The 21,597-nt window shown below is 38.1% G+C and overlaps 1 protein-coding gene and 1 long non-coding RNA gene across 18 annotated transcripts in view; both read right to left on the bottom strand.

Moving 5' to 3' along the window:
- Positions 1-6,827, bottom strand: part of LOC132693204 (uncharacterized) — a 39,464-nt gene extending 32,637 nt beyond the window's left edge. The window contains exon 1 of the long non-coding RNA XR_013555059.2: positions 6,671-6,827. This is a non-coding gene — a long non-coding RNA (uncharacterized LOC132693204). The remainder of the gene's footprint in view (positions 1-6,670) is intronic.
- A 5,042-nt stretch (positions 6,828-11,869) lies between these two features.
- The window catches only part of PSD3 (pleckstrin and Sec7 domain containing 3), an 812,606-nt gene continuing 802,878 nt past the window's right edge, over positions 11,870-21,597 (bottom strand). For 16 of the 17 annotated variants that reach the window (XM_078445466.2, XM_078445465.2, XM_078445469.2 and 13 more), the window contains one exon: positions 11,870-20,626. In XM_078445466.2, the coding sequence (XP_078301592.2) occupies positions 20,411-20,626 (216 nt within the window). In that variant the 3' untranslated portion in view covers positions 11,870-20,410. The remainder of the gene's footprint in view (positions 20,627-21,597) is intronic. The other variant, XR_013555055.2, reaches the window with a different exon arrangement.

The following is a 21,597-nucleotide window of genomic DNA, read 5'->3' as shown; positions in this document are numbered from 1 at the left end:
TGAAATATAGGTCAGGAAACTAAAATAAGATTTTATTTTTTTATTAAATATAATTTACTGTCAAATTGGTTTCCATACCACACCCAGTGCTCATCCCAACATGTGCCCTCCTCAATGCCCATCACCCACTTTCCCCACTCCCCCATCAACTCTCAGTTTGTTCTCAGTATTTAAGAGTCTCTTATGGTTTTCCTTCCTCCCTCTCTATAACTTTTTTTTCACCTTCCCCTCCCCCATGGTCTTCTGTTAAGTTTCTCAGGATCCACATATGAATGAAAACATAAGTATCTGTCTTTCTCTGCCTGGCTTATTTCACTTAGCATAATACCCTCCAGTTTCATCCACGTTGCTGCAAATGGCCAGATTTCATTCTTTCTCATTACCAAGTAGTATTCCATTGTATATATAAACCACATCTTCTTTATCCATTTGTCAGTTGATGGACATTTAGGCTCTTTCCATAACTTGGCTATTGTTGAAAGTGCTGCTATAAACATTGGGGTACAAGTGCCCCTATGCATCAGCACTCCTGTATCCCTTGGGTAAATTCCTAGCAGTGCTATTTCTCGGTAATAAGGTAGTTCTATTTTTAATTTTTTGAGGAATCTCCACACTGTTTTCCAGAGTGGCTGCACCAGTTTGCATGCCCACCAACAATACAAGAGGGTTCCTGTTTCTCCACATCCTCACCAGCTTCTATATTCTACTGATTTGGTCATTTTAGCCACTCTGACCAGCGTGAGGTGTTATCTCAGTGTGGTTTTGATTTGTATTTCCCTGATGAAGAGTGACATTGAGCATCTTTTCATGTGTCTGTTGGCCATCTGGATGTCTTCTTTGGAGAAGTGTCTATTCATGTCTTCTGCCCTTTTCTTCACTGGATTATTTGTTTTTCAGGTGTGGAGTTTGGTGAGTTCTTTATAGATTTTGGATACTAGCCCTTTATCTGAGATGTCATTTGCAAATATCTTTTCCCATTCCATTGGTTGACTTTTAGTTTTGTTGATTGTTTCCTTTGTAGTGCAGAAGCTTTTTATCTTGATGAAGTCCAAATAGTTCATTTTTGGTTTTAATTCCCTTGCCTTTGGGGATGTGTTGAGTAAGAAATTGCTGTGTTTGAGGTCAAGGAGGTTTTTTCCTGCTTTCTCCTCTAAGGTTTTGAGGGTTTCCTGTCTCACATTCAGGTCCTTCATCCATTTTGAGTTTGTTTTTGTGAATGGTGTAAGAAAGTGGTCTAGTTTCATCCTTCTGCATGTTGCTGTCCAATTCTCCCAGCACCATTTGTTAAAGAGACTGTCTTTTTCCATTGCATACTCTTTCCTACTTTGTCAAAGATTAGTTGGCCATACATTTGTGGGTCCAATTCTGGGGTTTCTATTCTATTCCATTGGTCTTTGTGTCTGTTTTTGTGCCAATACCATGCTGTGTTGATGATTACAGCTTTGTAGTGGAGGCTAAAGTCTGGGTTTGTGATGCCTCCCACTTTGGTCTTCTTCAATATTTGGCTATTCGGGGTCTTTTGTGGTTTCATACAAATTTTAGGATAGTTTGTACTAGCTTTAAGAAGAATCCTGGTGCAATTTTGATTGGGATTGCATTGAATGGGTATATTGCTTTGGGTAGTATTGACATTTTAACAATATTTATTCTTCCAATCCATGATCAAGGAATTTTTTTCCATTTCTTTTTATCTTCTTCAACTTCCTTCATAAGCTTTCTATAGTTTTCACATACAGTTCTTTTACATCTTTGGTTAGGTTTATTCCTAGGTATTTTATGGTTCTTGGTGCAGTTGTGAATGGGATCAGTTTCTTTGTTTCTCTTTCTGTTGCTTCATTATTGGTATAGAATAATGCAATCAATTTCTATACATTAATTTTGTATCCTGCAATGTGCTGAATTCATGTTCATTTCTATTATGGTTCAGTCTTTCGGGTTTTCCATGTACAGTATCATGTCATCTGCAAAAAATGAAACCTTGATTTCATCTTTGCCAATTTTGATGCTTTGATTTCATTCTGTTGTCTGTTGAGGCTAGGATTTCCAACACTGTTAAACAACAGTGGTGAGAGTGGACTTCTCTGTCGTTCTCCTGATCTTAGGGAGAAAGTTGTCAGTTTCTCCCCATTGAGGATATTAGCTGTGGGCCTTTCATAAATGGCTTTTATGATGTTTAAGTATGTTCCTTCTATCCTACTTTCTCGAGGGTTTTTATTAAGAAAGGATGCTGAATTTTTCAAATGCTTTTTCTGCATCGATTGACAGGATCATATGTTTCTTATCTTTTCTTTTATTAATGTGAGGTATCACATTGATTGATTTGTGAATGTTGAACTAGCCCTGCAGCCTAGGAATGAATCCACTTGATCATGGTGAATAATTCTTTTTATATGCTGCTGAATTCGATTTGCTAGTATCTTCTTAAGAATTTTCATCCATATTCATCAGGGATATTGACCTGTAGTTGTATTTTTTTGCTGGGTCTCTGTCTGGTTTGGGAATCAAAGTAATGATGGCTTCATAGAATGAGTCTGGAAGTTTTCCTTCCCTTTCTATTTTTTGGAACAGCTTGAGAAGGATAGGTATTATCTCTGCTTTAAATGTCTGGTAGAATACCCCAGGGAAGCCATCTGGTCCTAGACTCTTATTTGTTGGGATGTTTTTGATAACTGATTCAATTTCTTCGCTGGTTATGGATCTGTTCAAATTTTCTATTTCTTCCTATTTGAGTTTTGCTAGTGTGTGGGTGTTTAGAAATTTGTCAATATCTTCCAGGTTGTCCAGTTTGCATATAATTTTTCATATTTTCCTAATAATTGCTTGTATTTCTGAGGGATTGGTTGCAACAATTCCATTTTCATTTGTGATTTTATCTAGTTGGGTCCTCTCTCTTTTCTTTTTGAGAAGCCTGGCTAGAGGTTTACCACTTTTGTTTATTTTTTTTCCAAAAAAACCAACTCTTGGTTTCATTGATCTGCTCTATTGTTTTTTGGATTCTGTATTGTTTATTTCTTCTCTGATTTTTATTTATTCTGCTGGGTTTGTGGTGTCTTTGTTGTTCTGCTTCTATTTCCTTTAGGTGTGCTGTTAGATTTTATATTTGGAATTTTTCTTGAGATAGGCCTGGATTGCAATGTATTTTGCAATCTTGAGATAGACCAGGATTTCAATGTATTTTCCTCTTAGAACTGCCTTTACTGCATCCCAATGGGTTTGGACTGTCATGTTTTCATTTTCATTCATTTCCATATATTTTTAAATTTCTTCTCTAATTGCCTGGTTGACCCATTCATTCTTTAGTAGGGTGTTCTTTAACCTCCATGCTTTTGGAGGTTTTCCAGATTTTTCCTGTGGTTGATTTCAAGTTTCATAGCATTGGGATCTGAAAATGTGCATGATATGATCTCAATTCTTTTGTATTTACTGAGGGATGTTTTGTGAACCAGTATGTGATCTATCTTGGGTAATGTTCCATGTGCATTCGAGAAGCAAGTATATTCTGTTTCTTTGGGATGCAGAGTTCTAAATATATCTGTCAATTTCATCTGATCCAATGTATCATTCAGGGCCATTGTTTCTTTACTGATTCTCTGTCTAGATGATCTATGCATTGTTGTAAATGGAGTATTAAAGTCGCCTACAATTACTGCATTATTATCCATAAGGTTGCTTATGTTTGTGATTGTTTTATATATTTGGGTGCTCTCAAATTCTGTCCATAGGCATTTATAGTTGTTAGCTATTCCTGATGGATAGACCCTGTAATTATGATATAATGCCCTTCTCCATCTCTTGTTACAGCCTTTAATTTAAAGTCTAGTTCGTCTAAGTATGGCTACTGCAGCTTTCTTTTGACTTCCAGTAGCATGATAGTTCTCCATCCCCTCACTTTCAATCTGAAGGTGTCCTCAGGTCTAAAATGAATCTCTTGTAGACAGCAAATAGATGGGTCTTGTTTTTTTATCCATTCTGCTATGCTATATCTTTTGGTTGGAGCATTTAGTCCATTTACATTCAGTGTTATTATAGTAGAAAGATATGGGTTTAGAGTCATTGTAATGTCTGTAAGTTTCTTGCTTGTAGTGATGTCTCTGGTACTTTGCGGTCCTTGCAACATGTCACTCATAGAATCCCCCTTAGGATCTCTTGTAGGGCTGGTTTAGTGGTGATGAATTCCTTCAGTTTTTGTTTGGGAAGACCTTTATCTCTCCTTCTATTCTGAATGACAGACTTGCTGGATAAAGGGTTCTTGGCTGCATGTATTTTCTGTTCATCACATTGAAGATTTCCTTTCTGGCCTGCAAGTTTCAGTAGATAGGTCTGCTACTACCCTTATGTGTCTACCTTTGTATGTTAAGGCCCATTTATCCCTAGCTGCTTTCATATTTCTCTCTTTATCTTTGTATTTTGCCAGGTTTACTATGATATGTCATACAGAAGATCGCTTCAAGTTACATCTGAACAGAGTTCTCTGTGCCTCTTGGATTTCAATGCCTTTTTCCTTTCCCAGATCAGGAAAGTTCTCTGCTATGATTTGTTCAAGTATATCTTCAGCCCCTTTCTCTCTCTTTTTTCTTCTGGAATTCCTATGATATGGATATTGTTCTATGTGATTGAATCCCTTAGTTCTCTAATTCTCCCCTTGTATCCTGGATTTTTTTTATCTCTCTTTTTTTTAGCTTCCTCTTTTTCCATAATTTTATCTTCTAATTCACCTATTCTCCCCTCTGCCTCTTCAGTCTGTTCTGTGGTCGCCTCCATTTTATTTTGCACCTCATTTATAGCATTTTTTAAATTTATCAAGACTATTTTTTGTCCCTTTATCTCTGTAGGAATAGATTCTCTGCTGTCGTTATGCTTTTTTCAAGCCCAGAAATTAATTTTATGACTATTATTCTAAATTCTTGTTCAGTTATATTGCTTAAATCGGTTTTGATCAATTCGTTAGCTGTTGTTACTTCCTGGAATTTCTTTTGAGGAGAATTCTTCTGTTTCATCATTTTGGCTAGTTTTCTGTTCCTTTCTGTCCCTTATGTATTTTAAAAGCTTGTCGTGTGCTCTGCACCTGCGAGCACTGCTATATTAAAGGAGGGCCTGCCCAGGGCCTAGCCCTTCAGGAGGTGTTTTTTTTCGGGAATTGTTACTTGCTCTCTATTGTGACTTTGGTTATTTTATTTCCTTACTAGTAGTGATGTTTTGTACTCTCCACCAAGTGTGCTTTGATTTGTTCCTTGGAGTAACCTTGTAAAGGAAAACAAACAAAAACAGGAGACAAAAACACACAAACACACAAATAAAAGAAACAATTAAACAAAAACAAAAACCAAAAAACTGAAAGCAATCCAAAAGCAAAAAACGAGAAATACTGGATACAAGTAAAGTACACAGTGGAGGCAATGCTTATAGAAGAGCACATATAAAGAGAGAAATGACGGGGGTGGGGAAAAAGAAAAAATAAATATTGACTAGGCAGAGAGACTAAAAGGCTTAATCTAGAGTGAAAGAAAGGAAAATAAGGAAGGAGGTGGGGAAAAAGAAATGGCAATAAAGTTACCCAAACTCTATGGCTTGATTATTCCAGAGAGAGAGAAAGGAATGTAAAGAAGGAGGTGTAGAACATGTATCAAGAGAATGGATTAAATATATCTGTTTAGACAAACCAACAACCAGAGTAATCAGCCTAGAGGAGGGAAGAGATAAGGAGGAGAAATGGTGGGGAGAATATATCTATATATCCAGAATTGACCGAGAATTAATTCAGGCAATGCTGCAGCACTGGTCTGGAGGAGCTGTCCAGCTGGTTCCACAGGGTCTGTCCAGCTCCAGTAGATACACAGTTACCCAGTGTGGAGGGGAGTGGTTTGGCGTAGGCTGGTACCACCTCCACTGTGGGCTCCATAGACTGTCCCTGAAACCCTGCCTTGTGGTAGTGGTGGGGGGTGGGGGTGAGGAATGGTGACCCCACAGTCTCTTCTCCAGGGACCCAATGGACTCCATTTGAGTCATCCTCACTGTGCCCTGGGCACAGACAGGGCAGTCCTTGTCACTCTGCCAACTCCCCGACCCTGTGCTTGGCTAGGATTCAAAGACCCACTCTGTGTGCTCTGGCATTGGGGAACCACCTCTCTGTGCAGCCCAATATGTGTTCCTGGCTGGCTTTGTGCCACAGCACTTCAGGGAGGACCCCCTTCTCCTACTGTGGACTACGCCACTGACCTCGCTGTGGAGCCCTGGGGGTGGTGGCTGTAGGCAGGCTTTGTCCTGTCCCACAGCATGCCAGGGAGAAGGCCGCTTTCTCCTACTGTGGATTGCACCCTTGACCTAGCCACTGAGCCTGGGGTGGTGGATGCAGGCAGGCTTTGTCCTATGGTGTAGCCCTCCAGGGAGGGCTTTCTCCTACTATGGATTGTGTCCCCGATCTACCACCCAACCCAGGGCTGGCTTCCCTCCTCCCCAGGTGTGCAAACAGGGAGTGGGCCCCAGTCCCAAGAAAGCCCCATAGTTAGAGATGAGATCCTCTCAGTCCCAGTCCAAGTTTTTTCTCTTGCCCAGATACAGTCCTACATTTCCCCAACTGCTCTTTCTCTTCCCTAGGTCTCTCCACAGAAGGGGATCCTTCCCTTCCATGCCCACGCGGCCATTTTATCTCCCCCAGTTTGCAATCACCCACCTATGGTCTCTCAAGTTGTCTCATTTTCTTCCTGGTAGATTCAGTCTCTTCCTCCCAGTCTCTTGGGGTTCAAAGTCGTTTGGCTTCAGCACTTCTTTGTTTGAGAGACATGGGAAGTATGGATCCCCCTATATCTCTGCCATGTTGGTCCGGTGTCCTAAAATAGAATTTCAAATTGCCACATGTGATTAGTGGCTACCATACTGAACAATACCTTTCTAAAGGACCAAGATAATAACAAAAGTAGAGAATACAGTGCTAAATACTTGTTAACCTTTATGTGCAGTCTGGGGTTTAGCAAAGTAACCTTCTCCAAAATTCTTTGAGTTAAATTACAAAATCAACACATTGTGGATTAACCAAGATATATGATAAAAGCACTATTCTTCCTGGGCCAGAAGCAGGAATAAAAAGCTGACAATTACCATTAACAGAATTAATATCATTGGTAAGGTAATGTTAGTTATTATTATTTTTAGGGTTTGCTAAGGGTCAAGTACTGTGCTGTTTTATATGTGTTGTCTCATTTAAGACCCATAACAACCCTGTGAGCTGGGTGTTGTTATTCACATTTTAATAGTGTGGAACTGGAATAGAGATTAGGTAACATGCCCAAGTTCACACAGTTAATAAGGTGCAGGGTATGGAGTTAAAGGAAGCTCCTTTGGATTCCACTATCTCTGTTCTTAACCATTTGTTCTACTGAGCAGCAGCAGTACATTTAGTACTGCCTAGTGTACTGTCCCCCCAAGACCCTGTGATTATACTGGGAAAGTGGCTCCTCAGTATGGAAAAGTGTTACAAATGATTTCAATGGAAAGGCATCACTTAATGCTAGTTTTTATTCCATCCAAAATGTATTTATTGAGCAGTTTCTTGGGATTCCAGGTACATGGCACAGTACCTCACCTGAGCAAGTATAGTTTTTTCCGCCCCTAAGAAGCTACGCAAAATTCAGATTATAATTTGACTTCCACTAGAGCATCTTACTAACCCAAAGATATTGATAAAATCCTCTTTTTGGCCAAAAAGAAGGGTAATTAGCAAGGAAATGCTACCCAAAGGGACCCCCCTGTGTAGGGCTGCCAGATAAAATATAGGATACTCAGTTACATTTGATCTTCAGATAAACAATGAATACTGTTTTTTTATGTTTATTTATTTTGAGAGAGAGTGAGAGAACATGTTTGAGCAGGGGATGGGAGAGAGAGGGAGAAAGAATCCCAAGCAGTCTCCACGCTCAGCAGGGAAACCGATGCAGGGCTTAATCCCACAACTATGAGATCATGACGTGAGCCCAAATCAAGAGTTGGACGCTTAACTGACTGAACTGTCCAGGCATCCCAAACAATGAATGTTTTTTTATAGCATGATTGCATCTCAAGTATTGCATGGGATATACTTACACTAGAAAACTGTAATTCAAATGTAGTTGGGCATCCTATATTTTATCTAGCAACTGTACTGTAGGGAAACTGCCAGGTAAGAATTCCCTGGACGTATTCTTTCAGGTCATAAAGGTCTCTCACAAATTTTAGTGGTGTGGCCAGAATTCAGTTGTAACTTAGGACAGAACTAAATTTAGTCAGGGAACGTTGCCTAGAAAAGGAAGGACAGATTGTCCTTAAAGTAAAGGTAGGCAAGTGAATTGACAGAAGGAGCCATTTCAGAAGGCTGAGCCTAAGGCGCATATCTCAGGCAGAGTCTATGCAGTGGGCCAGGAGGAAGACGCCTTACACAGAAGAAGAGAGTGCTGGAGTTTCCCGTTCACTTCTGCAAGGATTCTGGCCAGTTCAGCATCCATATCCTATTTCATAATTCAGTGGTCAAAGCTTGGTCTCTCTTCTTCATGACAACAGCTAACAGATGCAAGGGTCAATGGGCAGCATTGCATCAAGCACAACACAATAATGGCAGGAAACAGCCAGTTGCCCTTTGTGAGTACTAAAGGCTTCTGTAGCCAGTGAGTTATCCTAAAACAATGGTTCTCATTTTTGGCATCAGTATCACCTGGAGGGTTTGAGAAAGTACAGATAGCTGGGCCCCATCCCCAGAGTTTCTGATTCAATAGGTCTGAGATAGGATAGAGAATTTGTATTTCTTTTTTTTAATGTTTATTTATTTTTGATGTGGGAGGTGTAGAGCAGAGAGACAGGGAGACACAGAATCTGAAACAAGCTCCAGGCTCTGAGCTGTCAGTACAGAGCCCGATGCAGGGCTTGAACTCACAAACACAAGAGCATGACCTCAGCCGAAGTCTGACACTTAACCAACTGAGTCACCCAGTCATTTGTATTTCTAAAAAATTCTCAGGAGATGCTGCTAGTGCTGCTTGAGGGATCACATTTTGGGAACTGCTCTAAAGCAGTGCTTCTCAAGCTTTAATGTGCACCTGGGGATGTAATTTAAATGCAGAATCTTGGTAACTCACCAGGTCTGGGAAGGGGCCTAAGATCATACTTTTCCCACAAAGTTCAAGGAGATGTTACTAAGTTGCCAAGTTCCAAGGAAATGGTTCCCAAGTCCTGGTGCATGTTAGAAACACCCAGAGAACATCTAAAATTTCCATACTCCAGATCAATTCATTCAGAATTCTGTGGGTGTGATCTAGGCATGTTGAGCTAAAAGGACTATTTCTATTGCCATTTCCTCCTGGGTGACATACGTATTCTTGTGAGTGGAGTCACTGCTTCTCAAAACTAAGGCTGACAAGAAAGGTTAGTGTTAGCTCTGACTTCTGTAGATCAAGATAGACGCTGTTGAGGAATTAACGTGTTGACGATCTGAAGAGATGGAACCTGATGTAGGCTTTTTCTCATCTGTAAACTGGGTACAATAATAGCGCTATATCATAGAATTTCATAAAGATTAAATGAGAGGATCCATGTTAAGTAGCCAGCATAGCACCAAGCACCTAAGTGCTCAGTTGTTACAATCCAATTACCCATCTGAGGTTTCTTATTTCTCAACATTTTAACTTCCCACATGGGTGCCACACCACATCTGAACTACTCTATTGGCAAGGGATTTGTGTGTTGTGGCCAGCTTTTAGTGGAAAGCTCTCCCTTCTAGTAAATTCTCTTAGATTCCAATAACCACTCCTGATTAAACCCCTTCAATTGCTAAAGCACAGCCCTTATCCCCCTTCCACATAGGACTCATTTAAACTTTTAAAACCAATATTCCTTAGTTCTGTCATGGTTAACCATCCCCAGTTCATGTGTTTCCTACATTTCTCTCATTACATTGTTCATAGTTTTGGGTTTTTTTTGTTTTTGTTTTTTTGTTTTTTGCCATCTTGATTGTTAATTTTGCATACCCTCTGGTTTGTTTACATCTCAAGTCTCAAGGCAGTTTCTCTGGCTGTAGTCTCATTAGTGTAGAGCAGTGTGCTTCACCTTCCTGGGATGGCACCAATATTTTTGGTGGCTACATCACTCTGTTCCCTGTAATTGAGTTTGCTGTGGGTTAAATCTGGAGGCTTTCTTTTCTATTTGCTTGTGATATACCAGATCCTAGCTTGACCTTGTAAAGTTTTTCTTTTAATAACCAAAGTGTAAAATCTTATGCTCTTACACTTTAATATTTCACATTGTTAATTTGTCCCTTTCTTGGCCTGTTGAGATTTTTTTGAATCCTGATTCCGTCTCTAGTAAAATCATTCTCTCCCAGCTTTATGACATGCACATTTTTAATAAACACATTTTTATAGTTTTAGTAAAGTTAGTAATTGAAATGTTGGACAGATGGAGCCAAAAGGTGAGCTTTGCAGCAGGACACTAGACATGCTCTTCCAGGGTGATAAGCATTCTTTAATTAGCACCATTCAAGTGGTTACACACCCACCAACACTGATATTTCACCACTTAGCCCAGACATATTTAAGACCACATTAAATTCTTTGTTGTGGCTCAGATCTTTTATCTAGTATTTTCTGATCTACTTAATCTTACAAAATAGGAAATACATATAGTCTGAAATGGTTTGTTCTTGAGAAGCCATGCTGACTTGCAGTAATGTTGCATCCTTATCATTCACTTTGTAATTATGCCCAGAATTAATATCAAGCTCACTAGTCTACAGCATCCAGAACTTACACTCTTCTCTAATATTAGAAAGACATATGCCAGTCTTCAGTATTTTCTATGGCTTACAATTTCTCAATAAAAATTGGGTGATTCAGGAGTCTCATTGGTAAATTTCACACTATCATGGAATAGAATTAATGTAGAGGTGAGACATTATTTATGGTTGATAGTTTTTTCATTGTATCTTTATTTCTCCTGGGTTTTAGCTTCTTGTCTTGAGGTTTCATCTTTTAATATTAATTTGTGCAACAAACAGTCCCAAAATAGACAAAACTCCTAGACTTAGAGGACAGAAAACTGGGCAATGAGGATTCATATTTGTTTCTTTTTCAAACTGTGATATAATTGACATTATAACATTATATTAGTTTCAGATGTACAATATGATTCAATATTTATGTAAGAGGATTCATGTTTGAGAGTCACACAGGGGATTTTAGTGGAAGCCACCCATCTCTCCCTTCCTCCCTACTCCAAGCTATTTATTTCTTTGAGATTTATACATAACATCAGTTTTCATCTCTGCCAGGCAGCAGTTTCATTCGTTATCAGCTATCTTGCTTCAGAAAGCCCAAATTGCCAAACATAAAACATCCTTTCAAATATTCAGAAGTTAGGTGATTAGGGTGGAATTTTATTTTTTCATTTTCCAAGTCAACAGATATCATTTTTAACATTAAGTTTGGTTATGATAACAAAGATATATACACTAGGCACCATAAAGCATGATCAGCATTTGCATTTTAGAGCAATAATTACCTTCAGTCCCTTTACTTTGATAAAAAGTGTTAGAATATGGGGATGCAAATGAGTTCTTGAAATTGCTATAAAAAGTTTTGTTCTTTCCCTGCTTAAAGCCCCCTGATGAAGACAGTGGGCCTCCTAAATCTCATCAACATCTTTGTGCAAACACGTGTTTTCACAGACGTCAATGAAGGTGAGTCAGAGTTAATAGTTTTGACTTTCTTACCCCTTAATCAAGTACCCTGGTGAAATCTCTCACTGTGGGTTTGTTGTTGTCTTTTTAATGCAGGAGGAGGTGTGGTGTATTGTTTTGATTTTGAAAGGTATTATACAGTTGCTTAAATAAGCAAATAAAATTATCCCCCTAAATGATTGAAATTTGTTAGATTTATTTCTTTCTAAAGTTTGTACATTTACATTTATCATATACATATTTTAAATCCTTCACTATTTCACATGATTTCTATTACATAAAAGCCACTTAAATCCAACAGATTTTGTTGTTGTAAAACAACAAATTATCCCCAACTTATAAAAACACAGGAACAGTTATATTCATGAACATTACACAATAGGGAAAAGTACTCTATATATCACAGCGTCTATACATATCAGGTGACTCGCTTGTCTGTTTACATGGTTTAGGTTACTTCAACAACAAACAAGGTAATATTTATATACAACTATTTTAATAAAAAATAAAGCAATTGTAAAATGTAAACTTAATTTTCAAAATATTCTCTAAACACCTTAGCAATACCCACATAAATTACTGTTCCATTACAAAGATGACCACCATAAATGCCATGATTTTATAGGAGATGGCATTTCTTCAGTCTGGTGGGTGATAAGGAGGAACAGGTTTCCAGTACATAATTCAGTCTCACTAGCTTACTTAAGTCTGCTAATGCTGACAGTTGGGCTACTGAAAAGGAGTAGGCTGCTATTTTGTCACTAATTACTTTCACAATTTGCAGGGAGATATGGCACCAGGGCTGCAATGAAACTGCAATGATTGGTGGAGAAAACTTTGAAGGCAAAGGAATGTTGCACATTGCCAAATAGTTTGAGTCACAGTAAATATAACCCAGGTACTAGTTGGAAAAGTCAAAACCTTGTTTTATATTAAAGGATATAAACTACCACCCTTCTGCCTGTCCTACAGTAATCAAGGCTGACAGTATTGGTTCTCCACTTGTGTAAATTTTTGTTCTAGAAATGGGCTCCTAAAACTTGAGGTAGAAGAGAATGCAGGGAGGCATTTAGGCCTTTACCCAACAGCTCTCATCTGACTGAGCAGAAATGCTAAGCAATAAGCTTAGTGTTCTTTGACCCTTCCCACAGAACTGAAACATTACCCATTTTCAGAAATCTGGGTGCAAAGGCAAAGATATCATCCATCCCTTGGTAGAGCTCAATGTGCCAACCTGTTTCTTGCAAAGGCAAAATATATGGTCTTGGCTTCAGTCACAGAATTTTTAAAATACCTTTGTCATGTGTCATCCCCAGTGACTCAGTCATTCTCAGAGTTGATATCTTTCCTCAGCAGGGTCAACCCATTAGAAGAGCTGGATTCCTAAAGCTGGGGAATAGCACTGAAATCCAGGATGTGTTTGCTGCTCAGTAGAAGCCCAAGTGGAGTAGAAGGCCAGAAGAGAATCTCCTCTTTGCAGAGAGAATACATTATCACCCTCTGCAGTGCCCCAGTATTCAGAGGTCAGAGCAAGGAGCCTCAGACCTACAGTACTGTCCTTAGCTGAGCTTTCTTGTTAGGACTCTCCTGAGAGTGTCTAAAGACTTATCTATGCAAGCTCACAGGGAAATGGTAACTGAAGCCCCAAATTTCTCTCCATTGACCACCATTTTCAGGAATTGAAGTTAAAGTGCTTTTAATAACACTATTAGTGAGAATTTAGCTCTTACCCTGCAATGGGAAATATATTTTAGCTGGGTTCCTTCTCATCTCTATCTTCACTGTCACTGCTGATGGAAAAGTGCTTAACTGTTCAGCATACTTTAATCTGAACTTTCTTACCAGTACAGCTTGAAGGGGAATGTGGACAATTCACACCAATGTTCCTACAGTGTTTTGTTCCTTCTCCATTTGTGCTCCTTTCTCAAAGTAATGATCTCCAGAGCATGCAGCATTGCCACCCCAGAAAATTCAGCCTTCTGGAATGCCCCCATGCTACTGCGGGATGTTGGAGGGCTTCTACTTGTGAATTATAAGAAAGCCTTCAATTTGGTGGATGTGATATATATCCCCTCACATATTTGTTAATGCAATACTTGTCAAAGTCAGACACTAGAGCTCAACTCCTCTCTAGCCATTAGAAAACATTCCTGTGATGCAGTTTCCACCCCCTTAATTCATCACCTCTTCTACACTCTGGCCCTTTGTGTCTTAAGTTTGTATAACTTAAAACATTCACTATGTGTACATGTGTGCAAGCGTATGTACACATGTGAGAGGCCCAGATATGTGAAACTTTCCCCTTACACACCTAAGGGGACAGTAAACTGGTTCTGAATCTCTCAGGAGCGGAGGACTGACCACATATATGTCTATCCTAAATGGAAGTCAACCAGCTCACACACTCCTCCCCAAAGCCCCCTGACTTCAATTTGGTCTAATTAGTCTTGTTCCTAAACTAAAAAAGTATCCTAATGACATTAAAAAGTCAATGTGCATATATACTCTGATACAGTGTATATTACTGTCCATGCCAAATGGTTACTTGGCTTTATAACCTACATGGCTTTATATTAAAAGTCCAAACATTTCAAATGATTAAGGCCCAAAATGAAACTTTATTTTTGCTACTCCTTTAGTATATGCTTTCTGAATCAAATGAATGTTTTTTCAATTCAGTATAATTTTTAGAAAGAAATACACTCTTGCAGAACAAAGACCCTGCTGATCAGTCAGAGTGAATTCACTGCATGTCAAGAACAAATTAGGAAATATGACATATTTGCAAAAAGTTTGAGACTGTAGAGTTAATTAAAAAAACTCCAATGTAACTACCAATAGCAGCCTAGAGCTAAAGATTAGTCTTTCATTCCATAACTCCAATTCTCTGAATCAGATACAAAGAATAGGAGACAGTATGTTTAAAAATATACTGTACTCAACCACTCACTCAAACACACTCAGTTGCTGCTTTAAATATACCAAACATGCTGAATAATACACATTTAATCTATTATCTATTTACACACTGTGAGATAAGCAGTAAGCTCAAATAACTAAGGCCGGTGGCTCTTTGGGGAGAGGCAGGAAGAGACCTAAGTATAAAAATATTAAATAAAGATTTAACCTAGTCCATAGCCTGCCCTAAAATTCTTTCACTTGTGACACTAGATGCTAATTTGTACAACTGCAAACCTAGAATATAGTACCTGATCTTGGGAAGCCCTGATATACTTTAGCAATGTAATATTCTTTAAAGTAAAGAGGGTAAGGAGGTGGGGCAAGAAGGGTGGTTCCATCTACTGTAAAATAGACACAGGCACAAAAATGATACTGTGGGCACTTATTTAATTCTTCTGAAAGCTCTATTTGTCTGGACTAATTACAACAATAAAGAACGTGTGCTTTAAAGCACCACATTTTGTAATAAGCCCAAAATTGTCAGTTTGATTTTATGGTTAAGTACTCAGAATACCGAAGTTGTTAAGACTGTATAGGATGCCTATTTTTTTTCTTTCTGTAGATCTCAAGTTATAATGAGCTACTTCCTTAGTATTGTACACAGTACACTGAAAGAGTTTCACGAAGTTAGTTCAGGGTCATTTTCACCCTGGTGGTTCAAAGATCAAAGATGGAATTTTCTAACATAAAGTCTTATTAAAAAGCTAATCAAAATATCATTTAAGTTTAATAAAACAGTACCACTATATATACTTTCAATAACTGCATTATATAATCAATCCTATGAGGTTTTTACTTGCTTTTCATATCATACTGGTTATTAAAAATAAATTTGATATACATACACCATATACTGATATACAGTCTACACATTGATACATATACACATATATATACAACTATAAATACCCACAATACAACATTGGCAGGTGACAGAAAGCATTTCTTTTGATGTCTGACAAACTATCTATATGAATATTCTCCAAAAGCCTGCAATACTACAGATACACACATAAATTACAAAGAACAAGCCAAGGACATTTAAGGAAATTGTATATACAATTACTTAACTTGCAATATTTTCTTGCTGTTACATTCAAGTCAACAAACTATCATGCAGATTCAAGTATTTACTGACATTCTCTCTGTGAAGATATTCTCTTTGCATGCAAAGGGGCATTATGTCCTAAGCAGAATGCTGCACACTTGTTTTTGGATACTATAGGTACAAAAGGAGAATGGCAATGGCTTTGGACTTCAGTTTCCCTTTAAAAGTGAGACATTGAAAAGGAATCTGAGAGGAAAAGCAATGACAAAGTACCTCCCTATCACTTGTTGGGATTATTTTGTGGTGAACTACTGACCTTTAAAGTCCTCCAAGTGACTTGACAGTATAAAATGTCAAAAGGCTGATGGAAATATCTGTTGACCTGAAGCAGACTAGTGGCCTGACCTGGCCTAGGAGAAGAGACAGCCAGAAAGCTTTGGGGCAAGGTAGACCCAGAAGCTCATCTGCCTACAAAGATGACTGATCTTTTTTTCTTGTCAGAGTAACTTTGATGTTGAGAAAAGCAGATGCTATTTAAACCCAAAGTCACACTATTAATCATTAACTAAACTCTACTTTTAACAAGTTTTAGGATACCACTTTGGTTCTTTGTTTAACAGTATTAATTTTACAACTGGAAAAAATGTCATTTGAAAAGTAAAGATATTGTTCGCTGCTGAAATTAAGGAAGGTGGCTACCAATGTGCTGTAAACTTGACCAGGTCCCTAAGAGCTAAAGTAAAGAAATTTGGACCTACAAGACTAAGAAACTCCCTGTGAAATCTGGCTTAAAAAAGCTTAACTAGGGGGCAACTGGCTGGCTTAGTCGGTGGAGTGTGCTACTCTTGATCTTGGGATCGTGAGTTCGAGCCCCACATTGGGTGTAGATATTACTCAGAAATAAAATCTAAAAAAAAAAGAAGGCTTTATTGATGACTACAAGGTAAATTCCAAAGAAATTAAAATTCCAATGACAACTAACTATATCCAAGAAAGTCTTGCTAGTAAGACAATAGAGAAACTTCTTAAAGGTCAATTTTCTTCCCATTGTCTATGATTAGGAGTAAAGGCAGAGAAACGGTACAACTCATAGCCAAATCAGGCCCCGCCTTACTTAAGAAAAGCTTCTCAAGCTTTTTATATCAGAGGGAGTAGCAGGCAAGGGCCAGCAGAAAACTCTACAACTTTGTGTTTAGGCAGCAAAGGGCCTCCTTTACTGCTGGTTATATAAATTCTTCTCCAGCCTCAGATGTTCTGTGGTTTGGCCACAGGGTGAAATACAAACTCAAGAGACCACCTATAGCTTGGCCTTAGAAAGCCAGCCAATTTTGCTTTTCCAGAATGAATTCTCTCAATCACTTCTGACTGAGGACAGAAATCCTCATCTTCTGAATTAGGATAACAGAAGTATAGACGTTCTTGTACAGTTGCTTTCTACCTTCTTTACCGAAGAGCAATAGGAACTACAGTTCTACCAGAGGACTCTCTAACATGTTGGTTTTACTTGAGATTAATTAAAATACATGGAAGTATTGCTTGGTTTAACTAGGCATTGCTAAGAGTTACCAAAATGTTTCTAAAAAGCACACTTCAAACAATGGCTATGGCATGGCAATAAAATGAGGACTCTGCATGCTAGTAATTAAGTTTTGATTGCTAACAAGGGATTTCCGAGACCTCCTGTGAAAGTCAACATGTGAGGTGGAGAAACAAACCCCAAAACACTCAAAGATTTTATACATGGACCACTTCTATGGTCAATTTGCAACAAGACTACCATCAAGATGTTTTGATGACTATCAAGACTTTCTATATAAAAAATAATATTACGTGTATTTATGTGAAGGAGAATAATAATTTATCACATGGAGAGAAATCCCAAGGCTCCTGATGCTAAGGTATGGGTGAGGAGTGGGGATGGGAAGAGGGGGAGTACCTTTAGAAGGTAAGGAGGAGGTGAGGCAGCAGGCTTGGAATAGCTGTGAAAGGAAATGTCTTCAATTTCTTCTGACTTGATACTATAGGAAAGAAATGATCACAAAGGAAAATGTGGTTGGCTATGGGCAAGACTCTTAGAATCTAGTTGAATCAGGGGCCATTTCCTCCTATTACTGGATAAACTCTTGGTCTGCTAGGTGCACTGACAACAGACAGAGGTATTCTCAACCCATCCCGGGCAGATAGGCAACATCATGCCAAGGCAATCTGGGATTCTGGCTCAAAGAAAAACCTTCTGCAGTTGTTTTTAAAAGAGAAACTGCAAACACAGCTTCAAAGTGTCCTTCTCACCCATTTATCTATTAGCATATCCAGAAATTCCTGTAGCTAACATTAGTGAGTTGTATAATAGGAATAATGCTGTAATGGTGCTGATTCTAACTGAGCATTTTAGAACTACTCTAAATGTCAGAAATACTGTAGCATGGTACCATTTCATGTCTATTATATACTGTAAGTAAAATACATAGAGACATTCTATATACACAGACACAGTCACACTGTTGACAAACACATTCAAGCCAATCAGGGATGTTTATTTTTCTTTAGTTACTGAAGCTCAGAGATGACATGGCTAGGTATTTCTCTCTTGCTTGGTATAAATATATTATACAGAAAACAAACACACTAATTATTCAGATTCAAGGAAGAAAGATGATTCCTCCTTTGTGCAAATCTTGGATTTGGTCAGAAGCTACAAAAATGAATCAGGTGCACGGGGCCATGTCGTAATTACCTTGTTTTTCGGTTTTGACACACAAATTTAGTCATTGTCTTTACATAAACAAGATAGATGGTTAGGGTGAGTTTTTCAAAGGTATGGCAAAAACTTCTCACAAAGCAAGCAACTACAACCTTAGAGAAGGGTTTCTCTCTTTTGGGCAGTAGCAAATATGGGCATTTATATAGGTAAAGTAAATGTTATTACTAATCTTATAATTAAGATTATAATTACTTAATCTTATAATTAAGTGCTGGTACATCAGAACAATATACTACTAGAAACCACCATGGTTTAATAGCAGATTTTCTCTAATTCACTGGAACCATGCTATTCCTGCAGAGTCCCTGTTTCTTTGGTCATAGTGCCTTTAATAAACTGAGTAGAACTAGAGCAAACTGTGTGGGAGGTAAAAGAGTATTCAAAGTTTTTCCATTAGTTCAGAAGTCATGGAGATTATAGTTTTAAGGATCACAAACATTCAAGGTTTCAAAATCAGAAAGTTCTAACTCAGGGCTCAATTTTCACTTTTTCTTCCACTACACGAGAATATGTTGTCACCCTAAATTTCAAAGGGACCAGCACTGGAACAAATTCGTGACTGTAACTATTCTGAATAGATAGAAAATACTGACTTAAAATTAGGTACTTTTTTTAGGAGAAAGTTCAGTAGCAGCAGAATGAACTGGCTATCAAAGAGATCATGAGATAAGAATAAACTAACTCTGCATATACAACCAGTAGATTCCTCAGTTTTCCAGCCACAATTCATTTAGATATTATTACTTTCAGATTTATTTTAAAGAATCACATTGTTGAACAACTGCAGCTACTGTTTCCTCTTAATTTGTTTTGTTAAAAACAAAAGGGGTTTCATTTCAACATTATGTTTTTTAAGAAGACCCCAATATTTTTACAACCAGGAGATAACACCATGCTTATATATATATATGTATATGTATATACATATACATATATATATACGTATATACATATATATATACATATATATATATGTGTGTGTGTGTGTGTGTGTGTGTGTGTGTGTATATATATATATATATATATATATATATATATATATATATGAACGTAATTCCTGAATGGCAGAGTACTGATAGAGATGATTCTGGATTCCTAGCCTAGACCTTGAAGTGAGGTAATAATTTCCTGTACACCAGCCACATGCCTACTACTGCAGCTCCCCAAGAGTCGATTATTGCCACCACCCTTTAAGAAACAAAATGAACTTGGTGTCGTTTTTCCACAATCTTCAATGGCAAAAAGATTCCACTTCCTATTTCCTTCTTTGGCTGAAATGAAATCAACACTTCAAGGAAGCTAATGCACTTCTTTAGTTCTCCAGTCCTCCCATCTTGTTAACACCCCCTTTTCTATGCTTCCAGCAGGGTCAGGACTCAACAGTAAGTGCAAAGATATATGCATACCTGCATCACAGTGGACCATCTTGCTTCCCAGAATTATAATTCTTAATTGAATTTCTGCCAGTGCTCAATTCCACCTCTGTGACTGAGCAACATTTCACATATAAAGGCTTATATTAACCCTGGCTAGAATTTACTCAACTACCAAGTTTGTCCAGTTAAATGTTTCACAATGATTTACATTTTTTAACCTTAGAAAAGTGTAATAGCTGATTTGACAATACATAAAACAACTGAGCAGAGTGCAAACAAGAAAAAATAAACAAAGAAAAAGTGACACATAATTCATTCTGAAATCATGATCCCCCTCCCCTTCACAAAAAAAGGTGCATTAGTCATCAAGTAGCAAAAATCATCAAAGCAAAGTAATCAAGAGCAAAGAGACAATCAGTACAGAAACTAACAAAACTATACAATAGAAAAGGTTACTAATGCACCATTTAGTCACAAACTTTTTAAAAATATATTCACGGGTTTACCAGAAAGATCTTGAAAAACTCTATTATGCTCCATGACCAGTACCTCCTGGTCACAGATCGATTCTAAGTAACTTTTTGCTTAATGCTTGGTGTTTCAGGTCGGTGATCTTTCCTTTCTGACACATTACGCTTGACCTTGGCTGTGACTGGAGATGAATCTGGGTTCAGTGAAGGACTTGAATGTGACTTCTTCAGTCCTGCAGCCTCAATTTCATTGTTACTCAGGAGCTCCTTGCCTCCTTCTTTTAGAATGCTGACATAAATTTCATAACGGGTTTTCTGGAAGGAAAGTCAGAGAAGAATAGTAGTCAGTACACTATTCATAAATGCATAGCAGAATCATGCTTCCTGAACACACAGGCAGAAGAATGGTGTAAACTGGAGGAGCTATAACCTCTGGTTTTGGGGAAGTGGATGGCTCCTATGGCTCAGTGGTATAGTCACTTGAACTTCCCTCAATGTGACCTAGGCCTTCACTTCAGTCTAGCTCGGATATGGTTGTTTACTCTCTTCCCTACTTCCTCTACAAAGATTCAACTTGAGGAATCTGTCAATAGTGAATCCAGTCTCTGGTTTCCTACATGACAACAATACTGTAGAAGCTGCTCTGGGTTTCCTGCCATTGCTTTTATGTTAGGATCACGAATTTCTCAGAGCACTATGGTTTCTCACAAAACTTCAAATTACTTTCTGATGTTTTTCTCAATTGTACAAATTTTTTTTCATCAACTATTTCTTGAGTATCTATTATGATTTAAACAGCTCCTAGATTCTCCTAACTCTGTGTATCTTTGTCTAGAAATAACTGAAGTGAACATTGCAGAGATTTTTTTTTCTCTAGCCCTAATTGGTGCTTTTTTGGTTTGATCTGGGTCTATAAACTATAGAACTGTATACTATACTATGTACTACATATATATATGCATATATGTATGCAAATTACAGACAGGTCTCAGATTCTTGATTTGATGGATTCTAGTCAAAATAAGACTTTCACCATACTGCTTTGACACACGAATGATTTATAAGAAAGCCCAAAGTGTTCTAGTTCTTTTGTTTTTACATTAAAAAAAATGTTTATTTACTTTTGAGAGAGAGACAGAGCACAAGTCGGGGAGGGGCAGAGAGAGAGGGAGACATAGAATCTGAAGCAGGCTCCAGGCTCCCAGCTGTCAGCACAGGGCCCAACGTAGGGCTCAAACTCATGAGCTCTGAGATCAGGACCTGAGCTGAAGTTGGACGCTTAATTG

The sequence above is a fragment of the Panthera onca genome, chromosome B1 (assembly GCF_046562875.1).
Source record: "Panthera onca isolate mPanOnc1 chromosome B1, mPanOnc1 haplotype 2, whole genome shotgun sequence".
Taxonomy (NCBI): Eukaryota; Metazoa; Chordata; class Mammalia; order Carnivora; family Felidae; genus Panthera; species Panthera onca.
The sequence above is the reverse complement of the archived record's forward strand: the minus strand, read 5'-3'. Positions and strand labels throughout refer to the sequence as shown.